The following is a 15,710-nucleotide window of genomic DNA, read 5'->3' on the forward strand; positions in this document are numbered from 1 at the left end:
AGCCTAAAGGAAGCTTTGCAATTTCGTCAGTTCTTCAACTGCTGGTTTTCAACAGTTTTTTAAACCTGTGTTCACACTCCTCAGTGATGACCTGTACACAGGATGGACAATCTCTTCTAAATTTGCATTTATCATTACAGATCACATCAGTCTACAGATATGCTACAAATGTTTTTTTGTTTTGTTTTTTATAGTATAAACAGATATAGTGGTACAATCAACTATGTGTTTGTGTGTGAGTGGTTGTGGATATGTGTGTGAGTGTGTGTGTAGGTGTGTACATGTATGTGCGTGATTGTGAGTGTGTGTGTGTGTGTGTGTGTGTGTGTGTGTGTGTGTGTGTGTGTGTGTGTGCGTGCGCGCATGTCTGTGTGTGTGCATCAAACTCAGTTGGCTTGGACAAATTCATCAGGTCTGGAAGACCACAACACAATGGAGTCAATTCCACATTGAGCAGTGGGGCAAAGAACCAAAGAACCAAATGCACTCAGTTCCAGGATGAAGCTGCATTTCTAGTTATTGAGCTACAGTTCATTGTTCACACCAAACAAATCCAGGAAACTTGGTTTGAAATCTGTAATTACTTTGCACTGAGTTATTATGTTTTGGGTTGTTTTTTTTATTTTTTAGGTCAGACAGACCTCTAGCAGCAGCCAGATTTGATCTGTAGTTCTATTGCACATTTGAATGATCTGTCTGGTTTTGGGATATGGCATTGAAAATCAGTCTTATATGGGCATGAGAGTGAGTTTGTATGTGCATCCAGCTGTGCTAGCCATTTTCAAAGCAAAGACAGGTATAGAATCATAACTCTAAAGACAGTGTTCAGGGACCAAATAGATAACTGTCTTTCTGTGAAAGTCACTGAATAGTGACCACACTTTCACAACATTCGATCATGAGTTATTTTTAATTCATTGGCTGCATGCGATCCCTAAAGAAATTTGAGGTACAATTTCTGGATTATGCACTGTTAAACCCTTTTTGTAGGCCTGTGTTCAAACGTTCCTTAAATAAATAAAACATTGTCTCTAAAGGTTACAGAGAGCGCCAAGAGCCTCTTCACACTCCACCTCACATTTCATATTACTGTAATATTAATGATACTGGATCAAAACCTAACAAATGTTAAATTGTTTATGTAGAATTTATGGTAAAGTGTATGATGCTTTCTAAGAATTTAATGTTATGATAAGAATGTTATGTTAACTAACAAAAACCTAACAACTAAAAAATTAATTTCTTTTTTATTTTAAAATTTTTAGTGTTTTATTTCAGAGCAGGAAATGAGAAATGATTCATGGCATTCTCATATTAAACTTGAGTAATGATTTTTTCATTTTTATTTCTTATAAAGGTAAGCACGGCAGGTGCGCAGCAGGTGCATATAATAAGCAAAGATGCTGTAGTTGCTGAAGCTATCTATTTACTTTTGAAACTACATTTCAAAAGAAAACATAAACATAAACGTGCATTCTTTTTCTGGATCCCTGCGTGGGTTTTTCTTGGTGAAAATGCAGTGGCTGATGTCAGATCACACTGGTATTGCAGAAGCGGTTCTTGTTTTTCTTAACAGTAAACTATGCTTTCAATTAGTTTTTATTGACACTGTTGTGCATTTTTGAAAATATGCACTCTTGGCTACATGCACGCAAAAATCAGAAAGTTGAAATGTGATACTGGACTGTGTCCAAATCCAGTGAACGCTGGAGAAAAGTGGTTATGATTTGTAATACTAAAGCTATCTGTAAGGTTATGCATGATTATATGAGGTGCAAAACAACAACTTCAATATGGTTTATAATGAAAAAGTGAACTTGACACTTGTTCTACATGTTTCTTTTTTGTTGTCTGATGTCTCCATCTGGCCTCTCAGTCCTCTTAATTCAACTCAGTCAATCCCACAATTCATGTTTTAATATGCTCTCTTAAAAAATGTCTATTAGCATAAAGCTACTTAAAATGCTTCTTCATGAAGAAAAAAATCACAGCAATCAGACACCAAAATACATGAACTCAAACAGGAGCTTTCATCAGTAGAGTTACACAGACTATGCTGTCACGACTGAGCTTTCCATTTGAAAAGCCATTTTTTGTATAGGACTGTACTTAATTGGTGTCTGGGAAACTGGGTCTTAACCATCTAATCTAAAAACAAATTCCTTTGATCATTATTTATTTCTTCAGGACACTTTTTCTGAGGAGATTAATAATAATAGATTAATAACAAATGGCAAAAAAGAATCCTTGAAATTTGACATTTATGATTTTGGAAATATTTAATATATTTTAGATTTAAAAATGGTGAATGTGGTGCTTTGATTTTAGTGTAACTTATGACATCATTTAGGGGTGAGTCATGCAAGATGGACATGACCTAACATGTCTAAAAGCGGGATATCAAGTTCATCATCTCCAAATATCCCAAAGGAAAACCAGGAATCTCCGTAATGAGGAAATGGACCACAATTAACCTATAAACCAATGGGTAACTGAGTGTCAGGACTTGTTTTTTTGCACTTTCAATCTTATACTGACGCACATTGTCATTAGGCCTGCACACTGAGCTGTTTGTTAATCGTTATTACAATTGCCATTTGCAATACAGATATTGCAGAAATGTTTACTTTCCTTTCAGCAGGGTTTATTTCTGCTAGAATTACTTAGCATAACACATGCTTCTTAAAATGTATCAGGATTCCTACAAACTCTAAGTAATTAATCAATCAGAATTATGTAAAATAAGTTATGTATTTTATACAATTAAAACATTATATGAGCTGACCCTCTGAACTGACCTATTTGATGTCCTGCCTGTTCCTTGAGGAGGATGTCATACACATCCTTACACAGAAAACAGGTAAACAGGTGCAATGTATATGTATGTGTGTGAGTTACAGAGAGAGAGAGGGGGAGAGGTGAGGGATGACAAGAAAACAGGACAGATAAAGATGGCCATACTTCTGAACCATTACCTCGCTTGGTTTGAGCCTTTATGACAGATTGATCAGAGCTAGAATTGTGTACGTGATGCATTAAAATATCTCAGAGAGCTCATAGATACGACTAGCAACAGACGCAGGGGAACATGCTACGCCATAGACATAATTTATGCAATGTAAATTATTTGTGTAAAACGTGGAAATGTGGAAATGACTTTCTGGATGCTATGGTTTATACCTGGTGCCACCTACATTTAAGTTTAAGTGTGTGGTGCTAAATCCGCTAGTTTTTTCTTTTATACAGAGCACTGCTCTGGTGCCATGAAGCGGACTTCTGGGTACGGCCACTAACGGGCGCGTTCCCATCTCCAAGCGCAAAGGAGGTCACAACTAAAAATGGTTCCCTGGGGCGGTTGGTGTTCATTCCTACATCTTTATTCATAGCGAAGACGTCTTAAGGCACTCTAATCACTGCAATCTTTTAAAAACTATTTCAACTGTAGGCACTTCACAAGTTGCGCGTTGGCTCTTGCTCGTGGACAGTGACGGCCAGTCAACGTGGCGCTCAGATTTTATTGTTCAGTTGCTTAGTTTCTGCATTGATCGTGTAATCTAAAGCCATGTTGTTCATCATACAATTACTGTATAAGTTAATGTCTCAGACTTTGTGATAAATTGAGAGTATGTACGTTCTGTATCGTTAGCCGTCCATGCGTGCCTGCACTGGATCTGCGATAAAAGAAGAGAAGCGCTAAGTGGTACCCGCAAGTACATCTGTGAGCTCAGAGAGCCTCACGTCGCCACTAGAACCAAAACCTTAACAATCCTGGTAGAAACACAGATCAGTCAACGTTCGCCTTGTAACGCTCCTAAAACATTAACCCTATAGTAATTAAACTCCTTTTGGGGGAAAAGGATCACAGTCCTAAATCATAGTCCGGACAACTATTGTTAAAAGTTAACATCTTGCTGTGTAAAACAAATTCAGGGCTTGTTTCTAACTTTAATTATTTAGAATTTCTAAACAAATCAACCCGTTTTGCATTAGACAATTCAGACAATGTCTCACCGTCTAAGTCCTTGGAAGGATGATGGCCAAGACATTCTTGATTTCTTCAAACCAGGGCGACTGCCAGTATCTATAGCGTGCGTACGGTCCATTGTCCTTGGACTGAGGTATTTTTCGTTGTCCGAGAAGCCCCTCTGCCTTACCCGGGTGGTCTTGTGTGATCCATGGCAGTGTTGACGCTGAAGGGCTAATTGGTTCTGTTGCCTCCACAAATGTTTGGGGGCTTGGGCATTTTCCCCGGCGCCTCCGTCGCCACTGCTGTTACAAACTAAGCATGATGCTGCTACTTGGCCACCGGAATCCATCGTCGCTTACTATTGTTTGGATTGGATAAAGAGACAGACAACTTATCTTTTGTTACTATGCAATTAGTCTGACAAAGTTCGCGAAGCACAATGCAAATTCGTCGTCATTTCCAAAACATCCATTTTTATCACAAAAGACTTAAGTTACCACAACTGCGTTACCTGTAAAATAATATTAATTTACGTTGTAATGTCCTAGTACTAGTACTAGTCGAAACTATTGCTTTTGTCTTGCGCAAATGGTACGTCTGCGGTTCATTGTCGCACACTGGTCCAGCGGCTAAACCTATCCAGCCGTTTAAAAGTCATATTTTTAAAATATCTACATTTTCATCACTGCCTTCTTAGAAACGGTGCCGTAACAGCACATGATAAAGTGTACCGAGAAAGCTCCTCAATTAGTGCTCGGGCATCTAATACTGGCAGGAGCGCGCGTCTGCCTATATAGGGTCTGTGCGTCGAAGACCACGCCCACTTTTGCAAGGCGGAGTCAAGAAAGAAGCATTCCAGAGCGAACGCGCACTCAGTGGGACTGAGGTACCGCCCACTAGGCGTGGTTACAACGCTTATTCAGTGGGACGCTTGTGTAAAAACATATAATTTATTTTACAAACGTATAACGTATATGAGTCACTTTATGTTTATTCCGAGTGTGGTGCAACATGTCCTTTGCTTAATTTGCAATTATAAACTTTAGGGATCAATAAAGTAGGCTATAACTGGAATAAACTGGAATAAACTGGTGTCAGGAGTAAACTAGCTTGTCAGTTCATTTAACAACACAATCAATCTCAGGTTTCCTCTCAGATGACGGCGCTGCTGATGGTCACACAAGTTTTACTATAGGTGTGAAATCCAAACACTGGAAAAAAACAACAACAACAAAAAAATACAACAAAAAGTGCCAAAGTTCAGAATTTTACAACAAAATTGCTATTGACAGTAAATCTGTTCTGTTTTTTATTATTTTTTATTTTTGTTGCTCTTACTCAATCAGGCAGGATTCTCTTGTACCCCCTCATTTCACACATGGGTTAGGGTCAGCCATGAGGCTGATTTCTGAACATTGCCTACATCTGCCACCAGCACAGACAGGAAGGCAAACACAAGACGAGTGTTTGTAACCGAGCAAAGTAGAACCAAGCAGCATTTCTCTTAAGGTAGACGCACGACGGCACAATAACACCATAGCTCAGCCAGTTGAAAAAGTGTTGAAATGTTTATCTTAGATAGAAAACAAAACAAATAAACGAACAAACAACATGAAAGAAATACGCTGAGCTCATATTCTCATCTTCATATATGCCTTTGGGGAATGGGAAAATTTGGCCAAAAGATATTCTTCTTCCAGCTTACAAAGTGAAAAAACAAGTATAAAAAGTAGGATAAGGGACCGTAGGAACCAGAAGGCCTCTGATACACTGTATTGACTTACCTTGATGGCAAAGTTTGGAATCAGACAACTCAGTATATAAATGTATAACAATCACATCAACTTTTACACTATGCCATTATTACACATGGATAATTAACAAATATAAGCATATTTTATAGAGTCTATTTTCAATGAAAAATCTTAATGCAAACTTCACGAAGTTCACAATCAGCAAATACTAATATTGCTGCTTGAATAAGCTTGAAGGAAGAGGTGAATGGATGGCCTAACGCAGTGAAGCTTCAGGTCAGGGCACACAGCAGACGTGCCCTCAATGTCATTTTCAATAATCAAAATGACCCATAATGAGGTGCGCTTTGCTATTGCTGATGTGCTGGTGATTTTACCCAGAATTCAATGTGCAAGAGGTCTATTGAACTGAATCTCGAGAACAGAAGGTTGTGGTAAAATTGGATCTATCTTCTAAATGATGCCAATGTCTCTGTCCATCTAAATTGTAATCACAATGAAATTGTGCCCTGAGCTTAGTATAAAAAAGTCTTTATCTGCTATGTCTCACTATGAACTGAGAGAAGTAGAATCTGAGTGGTTACAACCAGCAGAGTCAGGCAGTACTGTCCAATAACACTTGAATGACAACACAGCTGTGCATTCTCCAGGGTTATTCTGCAATTATAATTCATCCTCCCCTCCCACCTAATAGGATTGTTAATAAAAAAATGTAGGTGGACTATTCTAATATAACGGATAAGTGCACATGAAACATAGCAGATATATTCATCTCTTATCTGATATCCCGTTGTCCTCACTGTGCCTCAATTAAACCATTCAGTCCACATTTCAAGAGCGCCCATGTGATGGCCCCAGATGATGGAAATCTCTGGAAATCTAGACTAGCATTGCTGAAACCTATTTTAACCCAAATCATGCTGCCTACTTATTTAATGTACAGTACCTGTTTTGGGATTGAAATGCAATGTAGTGTATCCGTTTAACTTATGTGGTGCTTGGCATTGAGCATTTACAAAGATAGCCAAAAATAGAGCATGGCCTCTAGATGAGTCTTTTATCTTATCAGTGTTAGATAAACAATAACAATAATGACCTTTTTCTGACAGTTATTTTCCTTATAACCCTTGTAATGCTCACTGCAAAGAAGACACATTCTTTCTTTGGGGTTGAGCCTCTCGATGACTGAATTAATAGTGAATTAATAGTGGTTGATTCAGCTACACAGGGCTATATCTTCTGGGCCCAGATTAAATTTGGTTTGTAAATATAGAGCTCAATTTCATTTTGTAATATGATTATATTAAGGGGTCAATTTTATATGAAGAATGCAAATGTAACCTGTAACTCAGCTGTTCACCTGAGTCACTCTTAAAGTTACCAATTAATATAATAATGTATAATGAATTCTAATATTATAATAATGTGATTTTAAGAGGGTACTTCTGCTTTTCTGGTCCTGTTTTGCAACTTTTCAAGTAACGAAATAATTTGTTTTTTTTTAAATACTTGCAATGATGCTAGATAAATAAATAAATACATACATAATTCAAAAATTAATATATAATGTCTGAAATATATAAACCCTGAGTTTCTCTTCAAAAGACACTATTAGCTATTTGAGTGCCTAATTTATCATTTAAAACTTTATCTCACAAAGCAAGCACTGTGTTTGAGGACTGTTTTTGAGGACTGCTATGTCTCGGAATTGCTTCCTTCTGTTTAGAGTATAATGTGTCACACATAAAACAGCAAAGAGTCCAGAATGGTTTGCTGCAGTTGGAGCCAGTGGTCCTGCCAACTTGTGATCCAATCAGTGACACTTCTTTGGAATCCAACCATTTGTAACTTTTAAGGTTTTTTCATGTAGATGCCAAATGAGAAGTTAAAGTATGTTTTCATCAACAGAAAAATTGTTGAGACACATAAAGAATAGTTCAATGGTAACACTCAGTGGTATTTGCATAACGCAAATGAATGGCTATCCTAGTGTATGCTTTGTACAATACACAATGCACATTTGAATTCTCACAGAAACCATGGCACCTGTTTTTTAGCCAGTGATTACAAAAATACCATTACATGACTTAGAACCTCACTCCAGTCACCAGGGTTCACCATCTAGAGCACATCGTAGGTGATTCCAGCTCAAAGCATACATGAAGCAGGTACTCATGAGATGTGCATGTTAATAACCAGAACGGATCAAAAAAGCTGCAGAATGTGAGGAAAACTTCTCCTTTAAAAAAATCAGGATCACCGTTTCTAGGCTATTTTCCAACCTCAAACAAAAATAAATCAGCTTTCACAAGAATATGTTTCTGTTTCAAATAGATGGATTTGTGTGTAGGCCTATGTCAGCGACAGTAGCCTCCACAGAGACAGAACATGTCAGAGACAGTCCCATCATGATTGGGCTACTCTGAGTTGCTCACCAGTATCAGAATGAACTCACAAGCATCAGAATGAAGCATACCTGTTGCTCTCTGCAGAGGTGATGGCAATGAGGGGTGGAGCTCTCAGAGGGAGGAAGGTGGGGCGGGGCTGTCCAGTCTCCGCCTCCGCCCTCCTCTCACAGTAGTACTGCTGCGCCTGTCGGAAGACCAGAGGCGGCAGTTGCACGCTGCGACATGACAGCCTGCGCACGGCGAATGGTTCCATGCATGTCAGCAGACATGCCTCAGGAGACTCAGACGAGTCTGACACCTGTGGGAGAGACAGACGGTGTCAGCAGGATGCGTACCCTGGGCAAGACTGAAGCCCAGATGAGGCTTTCGCTTATGTTGTTGTTGTCTTCTGCTATGAGCAAACTTTCATGATTTAGGGTTTCACTTTCATCAGTCTAAAAATGGTCAGTCAGTCGGTTCAGAGAGAAAATCAAAGCCTTTTACCACGCACTTACCACATGTTTTATAGACTTAAAGAAGATTTACTGTATATAAGATGAGAGAAGAAATGAGGTTTCCAGACTCTAAAACCAATTTGAATAATGTTATGTAATAGTTGAAGTTTGAGAGAAAGACCCTGTGTAATACTTCTCCCATCTAGCTAGTTTTCATATATATTTGCACGGGTATCTGTTTTCTGACACACGACAGACACACACACACACACACACACACACACACACACACACACACACACACACACACACACACACACACACACACGCGCGTTTCTCTCTTGCCCCATTAGCATGAGGGGCACAGTCTACATGTCCGCTCAGCTCCAAACTCCAGCCAGGATCTCAGAGGTTCATCTCGCCTCGTGCAGTTCCACAAGTCATTACTGATTACTGACCACAGAATTAAACTGAAGGTCTGAACAAAAACGAAATTTTTCTCAAGTAAACGTTTCAACCGGTGTTTCAAGACTTCCCATTTGGTGTATTTATTTAGGTTAGAGGAACTAGATGAGATGTTTTCATGTGTATCTCTTTATAGTCTTGGTCCTAGTGGATATGCACTTGTTAATAAACAAAATTTTAATTCAATTATGGCTCTGTTTTTAAAATGTACTGTTTTTAAAAGGGTACATGTGCTGAGACATGTTTCTGGGCTTTATCCAGGAATCACTGCCAGGACTGGCAGAATGTTCCAGAAGACATGCAGATGCAGTTATCACAGGCAAATCCATAATCATTAATCGTTAAAAGGCAGGCAAATGTAAACACAGGAACAAGGTTACCTAGAGCAACAAGGACCAAGAAAAAGTCTCGGTAACGCTTAGAACATTAGGAAGATTTTAGCAAGAGATAGGTGAGACCAGGTATGGTTGTAACAATGGGATAGCGGCAACAGCATCACTTTTACCAATAAGGGTTGACCTCAGAATTATGTGATCAGTATCATGTATGACAACTTCCTTCCTGACTCTGCATGTTTAATTGCAAAAGGAAAAAAAAAAAATTTTTGGACCAATTCTATATTTTGTACTGATACTGTTGAGGTTGAAATCATATAACTATTAAAGACTTATATAATTATAACTCTTATATCCTTTAGGTAAAATGTGAGGTATTTTATCTATGCTAATTTCAAACCACCATGCTGCTACAGCTCAACAATGGCTGACAGGGTGGGAATGGTTGTAACATTTAAAAAAAAATGTAACTAAGCACATAATGACATCATTTGTATGTATTCAAATACTACCACTAGACAGTGAAGTGCTGGAGTATGCACAAATAACTGATTTACATGCATATTTTGTGGTGTGGTCTCAATTTTTAAAATTTCAGTCTCGTTGTTACCCCAGGTTGTGTTACAACTTACCCTGGCAGTGGGGTGGGTTGTAACAATGGAACTCCTTGTATTAGGCATCAATTAATGAATTCTGTGTAATAGCTGGAGAAATCAGAAACATCCCTAATTGCAGTAGACAAATAAAAGTAGTTTGTGTAAATATTTGAGAGCTATACCACATATAATCTGTGAGTTATAGGTGCTTAAACAAAAAGCATTACAACCATCCCCACTATGCTATATATATATATATATATACACACACACTTCCCTGATGATTTTATACATTCATTTTATATGCTTTTATACTTGAGCATTAAGGGCCTTGCTCAGGGGCGCAACTTGGCAGCGGTGGGGCTTAAACCCACAACCTTCCAATTACAAGTCAAGTACCTTAACCAATGAGCTACCACTGCCCTGTGTGGGTATGTTTTGAAAGGATTTAAATCCTTTCAAAACATAAAGTAAGTCCAGTTCTTCTTTACTGGAGGCTAAAAGCAGAAGTTTTGCAGGTATGAGTAAGGATCAGAGCCCAGAGACACGATCAGGCCAGCTCATGCATGCTAAGTGCAGAGGCCTATTGCTTCACCACACCATCAGATCTTTTGTTTATTAATTTATTTTTATATTGTTGTGTCAATCATTATTAAGCATTTCAGGAACAGCTGCGCATGACCAATCATCTGAAAATCTTAAGTCAGTAGCAGCCTTGCATGAGGGAATAAAATGAATAAAGAATGCACATTGTGATTTAACCCCTTCCCTCTCTGTCTGTCACTGTCTCCCTGTTACCAATCAGAAGCACCTAGGAGCAAGGGTGTCACATTTTGTTTTTCAAGTGTAAGCTGGAATCACTAACTCGACAAACTATCAGGAAAAAAGATTTAAAGAAAAATCTTTTTTCATTCTTGTCACGATTGTCAACTCCACCTTCGCTTGGAACCCTGCTTGGGAGAATATGTTCCTCCCCGCCCTGTGGACATACACTTGTATCGATCAGCCACAGAGAGATCTGCTTTCTCTAAACAGCCCTGGGGCATATGGGAAATGCAACAGTCCACTCAACATGCTTCAGCAGATTCCTGTGTTTTACCAACATGCAGCATGGTAACAATTTAAACCACAATTATATTTAGACTTATCGTAACCTCTGGTCACTGTTTTACACTGATATATTCAGATTATTTCCCACCCCATAATGAATTTATGTCACAGACATTAGGACAATAAATGACAAAGGGTCCACTGGAAAGTCTGTAAGGAGGTTTTATTGAACGTATGGTTCTATTGAACGTATGGTTCTATTGAAATTATTCCCCTTAGGCGAGTTCATAAAAATCATCCTTTCTTTCATTATTAATGACTTCATTGACTTTAATTAGATCATGCTGGTGGCCAAACAGTATGAGTCTCATGAAACATGGAGTCCAGAATGCCTCTTCCTTTGGTTTGACCTTCAACATTAACACATTTTCCCACGACAGCAAAAAACTCCATTTGTCACGCCATTGCAACTTCCTGGAGAATTGACTTTCTAGAGGCACAAGGCTAAAAAAATCCCGGCCATAATGCACTTGGCATTTTCTCATATTTTGCATTTATACAATGAGGAATAAGTCTGCTCTTGACCATAATTCAATAATATTGATTTTCCAAGGTTTGGTATTGTTATCAGTTAAATGTCTGGAAATGTGAAAAGTCGTTGGCACTTCCTCCACAGCAGAATTGTAGTGGTCAGCGCCTTTACTTCAGAACTGTCTTTGTCCTGCTGCTGTTGAATATTGTTTGCAGTATTTTCACATCATTTTCACAAATGCTGTTTTCCATTTGAGACCCGAATAAAGTTCAAAATATCATGCCAGCTGCGTTTCACCACCCATGTCTGTCAACTTTTCATTATATGACATGGAGTAACACTGAAATATTCTGGTTTTGATTTTCCCTGTGCATCCCTGGACCATCACTACACTGCATGCGCTAAAGCATCATAACCAAGTGACAGAAACAATGGTTTGGTGCTAAAAGCTTTTGTTGATGTCTTATCTACAGATATATTACTTAATAAAATATTTTAATTCCTTGGACCCAGGCCATTTCATTTTCCAATGAAAACCCCAGCGTCTGCTACAAATTGAATGATACCAAGGCATGCTGGGAAACCATGTGTCTACCCAGGTGGCGGTGCTTATGTCCTGAAGAGCAACAAACATCGTCTGTTTGAAGAGACGGGCTGCACACAGCTATCCCCAAATCCTGGAGACACATGAGGGGAGCGGGAGAGCTTCACAGGAAACACACCTGCCGATGCTCGCTCCCTCTCACAGACGCCACCCTAATCTTATTACCTGGGAGAAATATGCAACACATCAGAAGACTCTGAATAAATAAGAGGGTAAATAACCAAACGTTAGATATAGTTCATGGTCTGTTGCCACAGATGTGTTGAGGATGCAAGCATTCCAGTTATCTCAGCAGCAGCTGGGCAGGCCTGCACTGCATTTGTCAGACTATTAAATATGAATTAAGTGGGTCATGGCTACTACGGACAACACCCCTCCCCTGTCCTTATATGCTGGGCCCATTTAATGGTCTATATGTAATTGCAGTGTAACTGGGATTAAACATATATTGAGTATGAAACTGAATAATTATTAAGCCATGATAATGTTTGTCTTTGAGATCTAAAGCAGGAGTGCATTTCCTGCACAAAGGAAAAAAACTGAAAATTAAAGTGTATGTCTATTATTGGCAAACTGAAAATCCATGGACTTCTTTTTGTGGTCAGTAGTTGGCTATTGTCACTTGAGCTCAAATCATACAGGAAGTGGAGCATGTTGAATTCCCAATGAAACGTGCAGCATGTCAAAACCGATGAATGCAGCTTCTCATATCTCATTTGCCCATAAACGTCTGCAGTGCACACTAGCAGTTGCACAAAGTCAGGACCAGGCCAGGACATTCATATTCATATAACACATCATACACAGATATCCTTTATGGTGCTATAGGTAAAGAATAATTAGACTACATAGAGCAATAACAGATAAGATCATTAAAATAAATAGACCTTTAAAAAATAATATATAAAATCTAAAGATAAAAGGAAAAATGCTTAAAGTTAATTATCATAAAAATCTAAACCACTTTTTTTTTTATCAAAGGCATAGGAAAAAAATGTTTTCAGTGTATAATTAAAAACTTCTGTGCTCTTCTGCGAGCTGGTTCCAGCACAGGGTAGCATGGTAGCTGCAGCTGTCTCAATGTTTTTTGCTCTAATTCTAGGCACTAATAATTGACCAATTGCTATTGATCTAAGAGGCCTATTGAGTTTACATTCATCTAGCATGTCAGAGATGTATTTAGGTCCTAAGCAATTTAATGATTTATAAATAATTAGTAGCACTTTAAGAACAGTCCTGTGGCTAACTGGAAACTAATGTAACTGAGAATAGGGGTAATATGCTGAGACCTCTTTGTCTTGGTTACCATTCTAGCAGCAATGCTCTGAATCAACTGCAGCTGCATTCAAGAAGAGGCCCACTACAGTAGTCCAGACTGAATAGAAGATGGGAATGTTTTTTTTCTAGATTGTGTAGATTCATTTGAATTTTTTAAAGGTAGCTGTATATTTTTGAGGTGGTGGATATGCTGTGTCTAGTATTATCCGGATTTCTAACATGGTTTTTGGGATTTTGAAGTTTGGCTAAGAGTCTTTCATATTTGGCACCAAACAGAATTCTCTCTGTTCTGGCCTTATTTAGCTGGAAGAAATTCTGGCATAATCACATATTGATACTACTCTATGCATTCATGCAATGTCTGTGGGTCCATAGGTGCTAGGAGAGATAACTATGCAGATTAGGGTGTCCTCAGCATAGATATGATTGGCTGTGTGCTATCTTGCATTTGTCCTAATGGTACTGAATAGTTGAATAGAAGGGGCACACAAATTGATCCTTGGGGGAACCTACACGTCAAGGCAGTTCACTGTGATTTGTAATTGCCAATGGAGCCAAAAAGCCCTTGCCTTCTAGATATGATTTACATTTAAATTATTCTGGAGAGTTCTTCCTAGTTTCCTATCTACCTAAAAGTACATTACGGTCTATCTAAAAGTACATTATGGTCAGTGGTGTCAAATGTGGCACTAAGGTTGCAGAGCAACAGTGCTTATATCTTACCTGAATCAAGATTTAGTTCAGCGCACTTCTGCCAGAACTCTGCCCTTGAAAGGTCAATACAAATGATGCTTTTTTGCCACTATGTCTATTGGATCACATTTAAGCATTCTTTGGAAACTCTATTCCTTAAATAAGCTTATTAATACCTGTTATGAGCTTTTATTTTGTTGCCTTTCTGCTGAACACTCTGGCATATCATAACTAATCACCCAGCATGACAAACTACAGTGTTTCTGCATGGTGCACTACAATGTATTAAAATGTGCTAATCACATTAGAATGGAAAATCAAGGCAATTGCAATCATCATATTTGGCAATATCTTGTTCCATATTCATTCAATTCTAAGTCATTCTATACTGTTTTGAAATGTGTGAACAGCTTCAGAAGAAAATAATTTTATCTTTCATTAACTATATAAACGTGATCAACATCTAATATGCAGGTAGAAAACAACAGGGTCTTCTAGTTGTAAAGGTGCCATGGTGTAGCTTTGACTATCAGGTAATGTTAGTTAAAGCTATCCATTAGCAAAGGAATGGGCCTCCATGATGAGATGGATCTGATGGGAAATAGGCCTTGGACTCTGTAATACTCTGGCACGGTTAGGCACACAACAATATGCAATCAGATTTGACTAGTTCTCACATTTCTCTAATTTTCTTATGTAAATGTTTCACATATGTGTCTGCCTAAAACCAGTCTATTCATTTATGATCATGTTCCCTTTAAAATGATGTCTACCTAGGATCTTGAAAAGCGGTACAAGATCAGACCATGCATTTGATAGCATGTGGTTTCTTATACCTACTGTTTCACTGTACTATAATACGGAACAAACTAAAGCTTTTTGAACTTGCACTATATGTCTAGAGTTCAAATCTGAAGCAATTACAATCCCGTGGTGATGCAGCTGTTTATGTGTCGGAGAGATCTCCTCTTTATCTGTAACGCATGTCTCGTCCTCTTTTGAGGACTAAGTCAGTTCATCTTTTGGCAAAATGCACTGACTAGTCCCAATACATGAGATAAACGGTGGTCATGTTCCACCACTTCCTGTGCGTACGTCTGTGCTAATATGCTCCTGTGCACTCACACTCTCCATCTGGCATGCGATGCTGCAAGCATTCTCCTGCATAGTGTGGCCCTCGGCTTGGGGTGAGCGGCCACAGACTCTGGGAACAGCCTGTCCTGGAAGAGATTACAGAGAAAACTGGATCAGATCCCCACTGAAATCACTGCACAAATGTGAATAACTGTCACACTCCTACAGACTTTAATAGAAGCAGAGAAGGATTTCAGTGTGAAGTGTACAAGCCAGTAGGTAAGTTATTTGTGATAATGCTATTCGGTATATATAAAAAAATGAGGAACTGGGCAAGGCAAAAGTTGATTTAGCCCTAAAAATACTTCAACAAACCAAACAAGCTTCCCAAAGGAAAAGATTAAGATGTCAAAATGAACAGCAATAAGACAAAAAATCAATATAAAACTAATTATTCAATTAAGAGTCTGCTGTTATCAGTGCTACTTCAAATGCATCGACCTTAGGACTTCATTAGCTT

The 15,710-nt window shown here is 38.5% G+C and overlaps 1 protein-coding gene across 5 annotated transcripts in view; it reads right to left on the bottom strand.

The window, feature by feature from the left end:
* Window positions 1-15,710, bottom strand: part of pde4d (phosphodiesterase 4D, cAMP-specific) — a 106,395-nt gene that overhangs the window by 80,120 nt on the left and 10,565 nt on the right. For 2 of the 5 annotated variants that reach the window (XM_081707843.1, XM_035521852.2), the window contains exons 2-3: window positions 15,242-15,336; window positions 8,198-8,427 (exon numbers count right to left, since the gene is read on the bottom strand). In XM_081707843.1, coding sequence (XP_081563969.1) covers window positions 8,198-8,427; window positions 15,242-15,283 — 272 coding nt within the window. In that variant the 5' untranslated portion in view covers window positions 15,284-15,336. Of the gene's footprint in view, window positions 1-4,011; window positions 4,326-8,197; window positions 8,428-15,241; window positions 15,337-15,710 lie in introns of those variants that run through there. The other 3 variants (XM_081707842.1, XM_081707849.1, XR_014119954.1) reach the window with 2 other exon arrangements.

Source organism: Electrophorus electricus, chromosome 25, assembly GCF_041902795.1.
Source record: "Electrophorus electricus isolate QZ-2024a chromosome 25, ASM4190279v1, whole genome shotgun sequence".
Lineage (NCBI taxonomy): Eukaryota > Metazoa > Chordata > Actinopteri > Gymnotiformes > Gymnotidae > Electrophorus > Electrophorus electricus.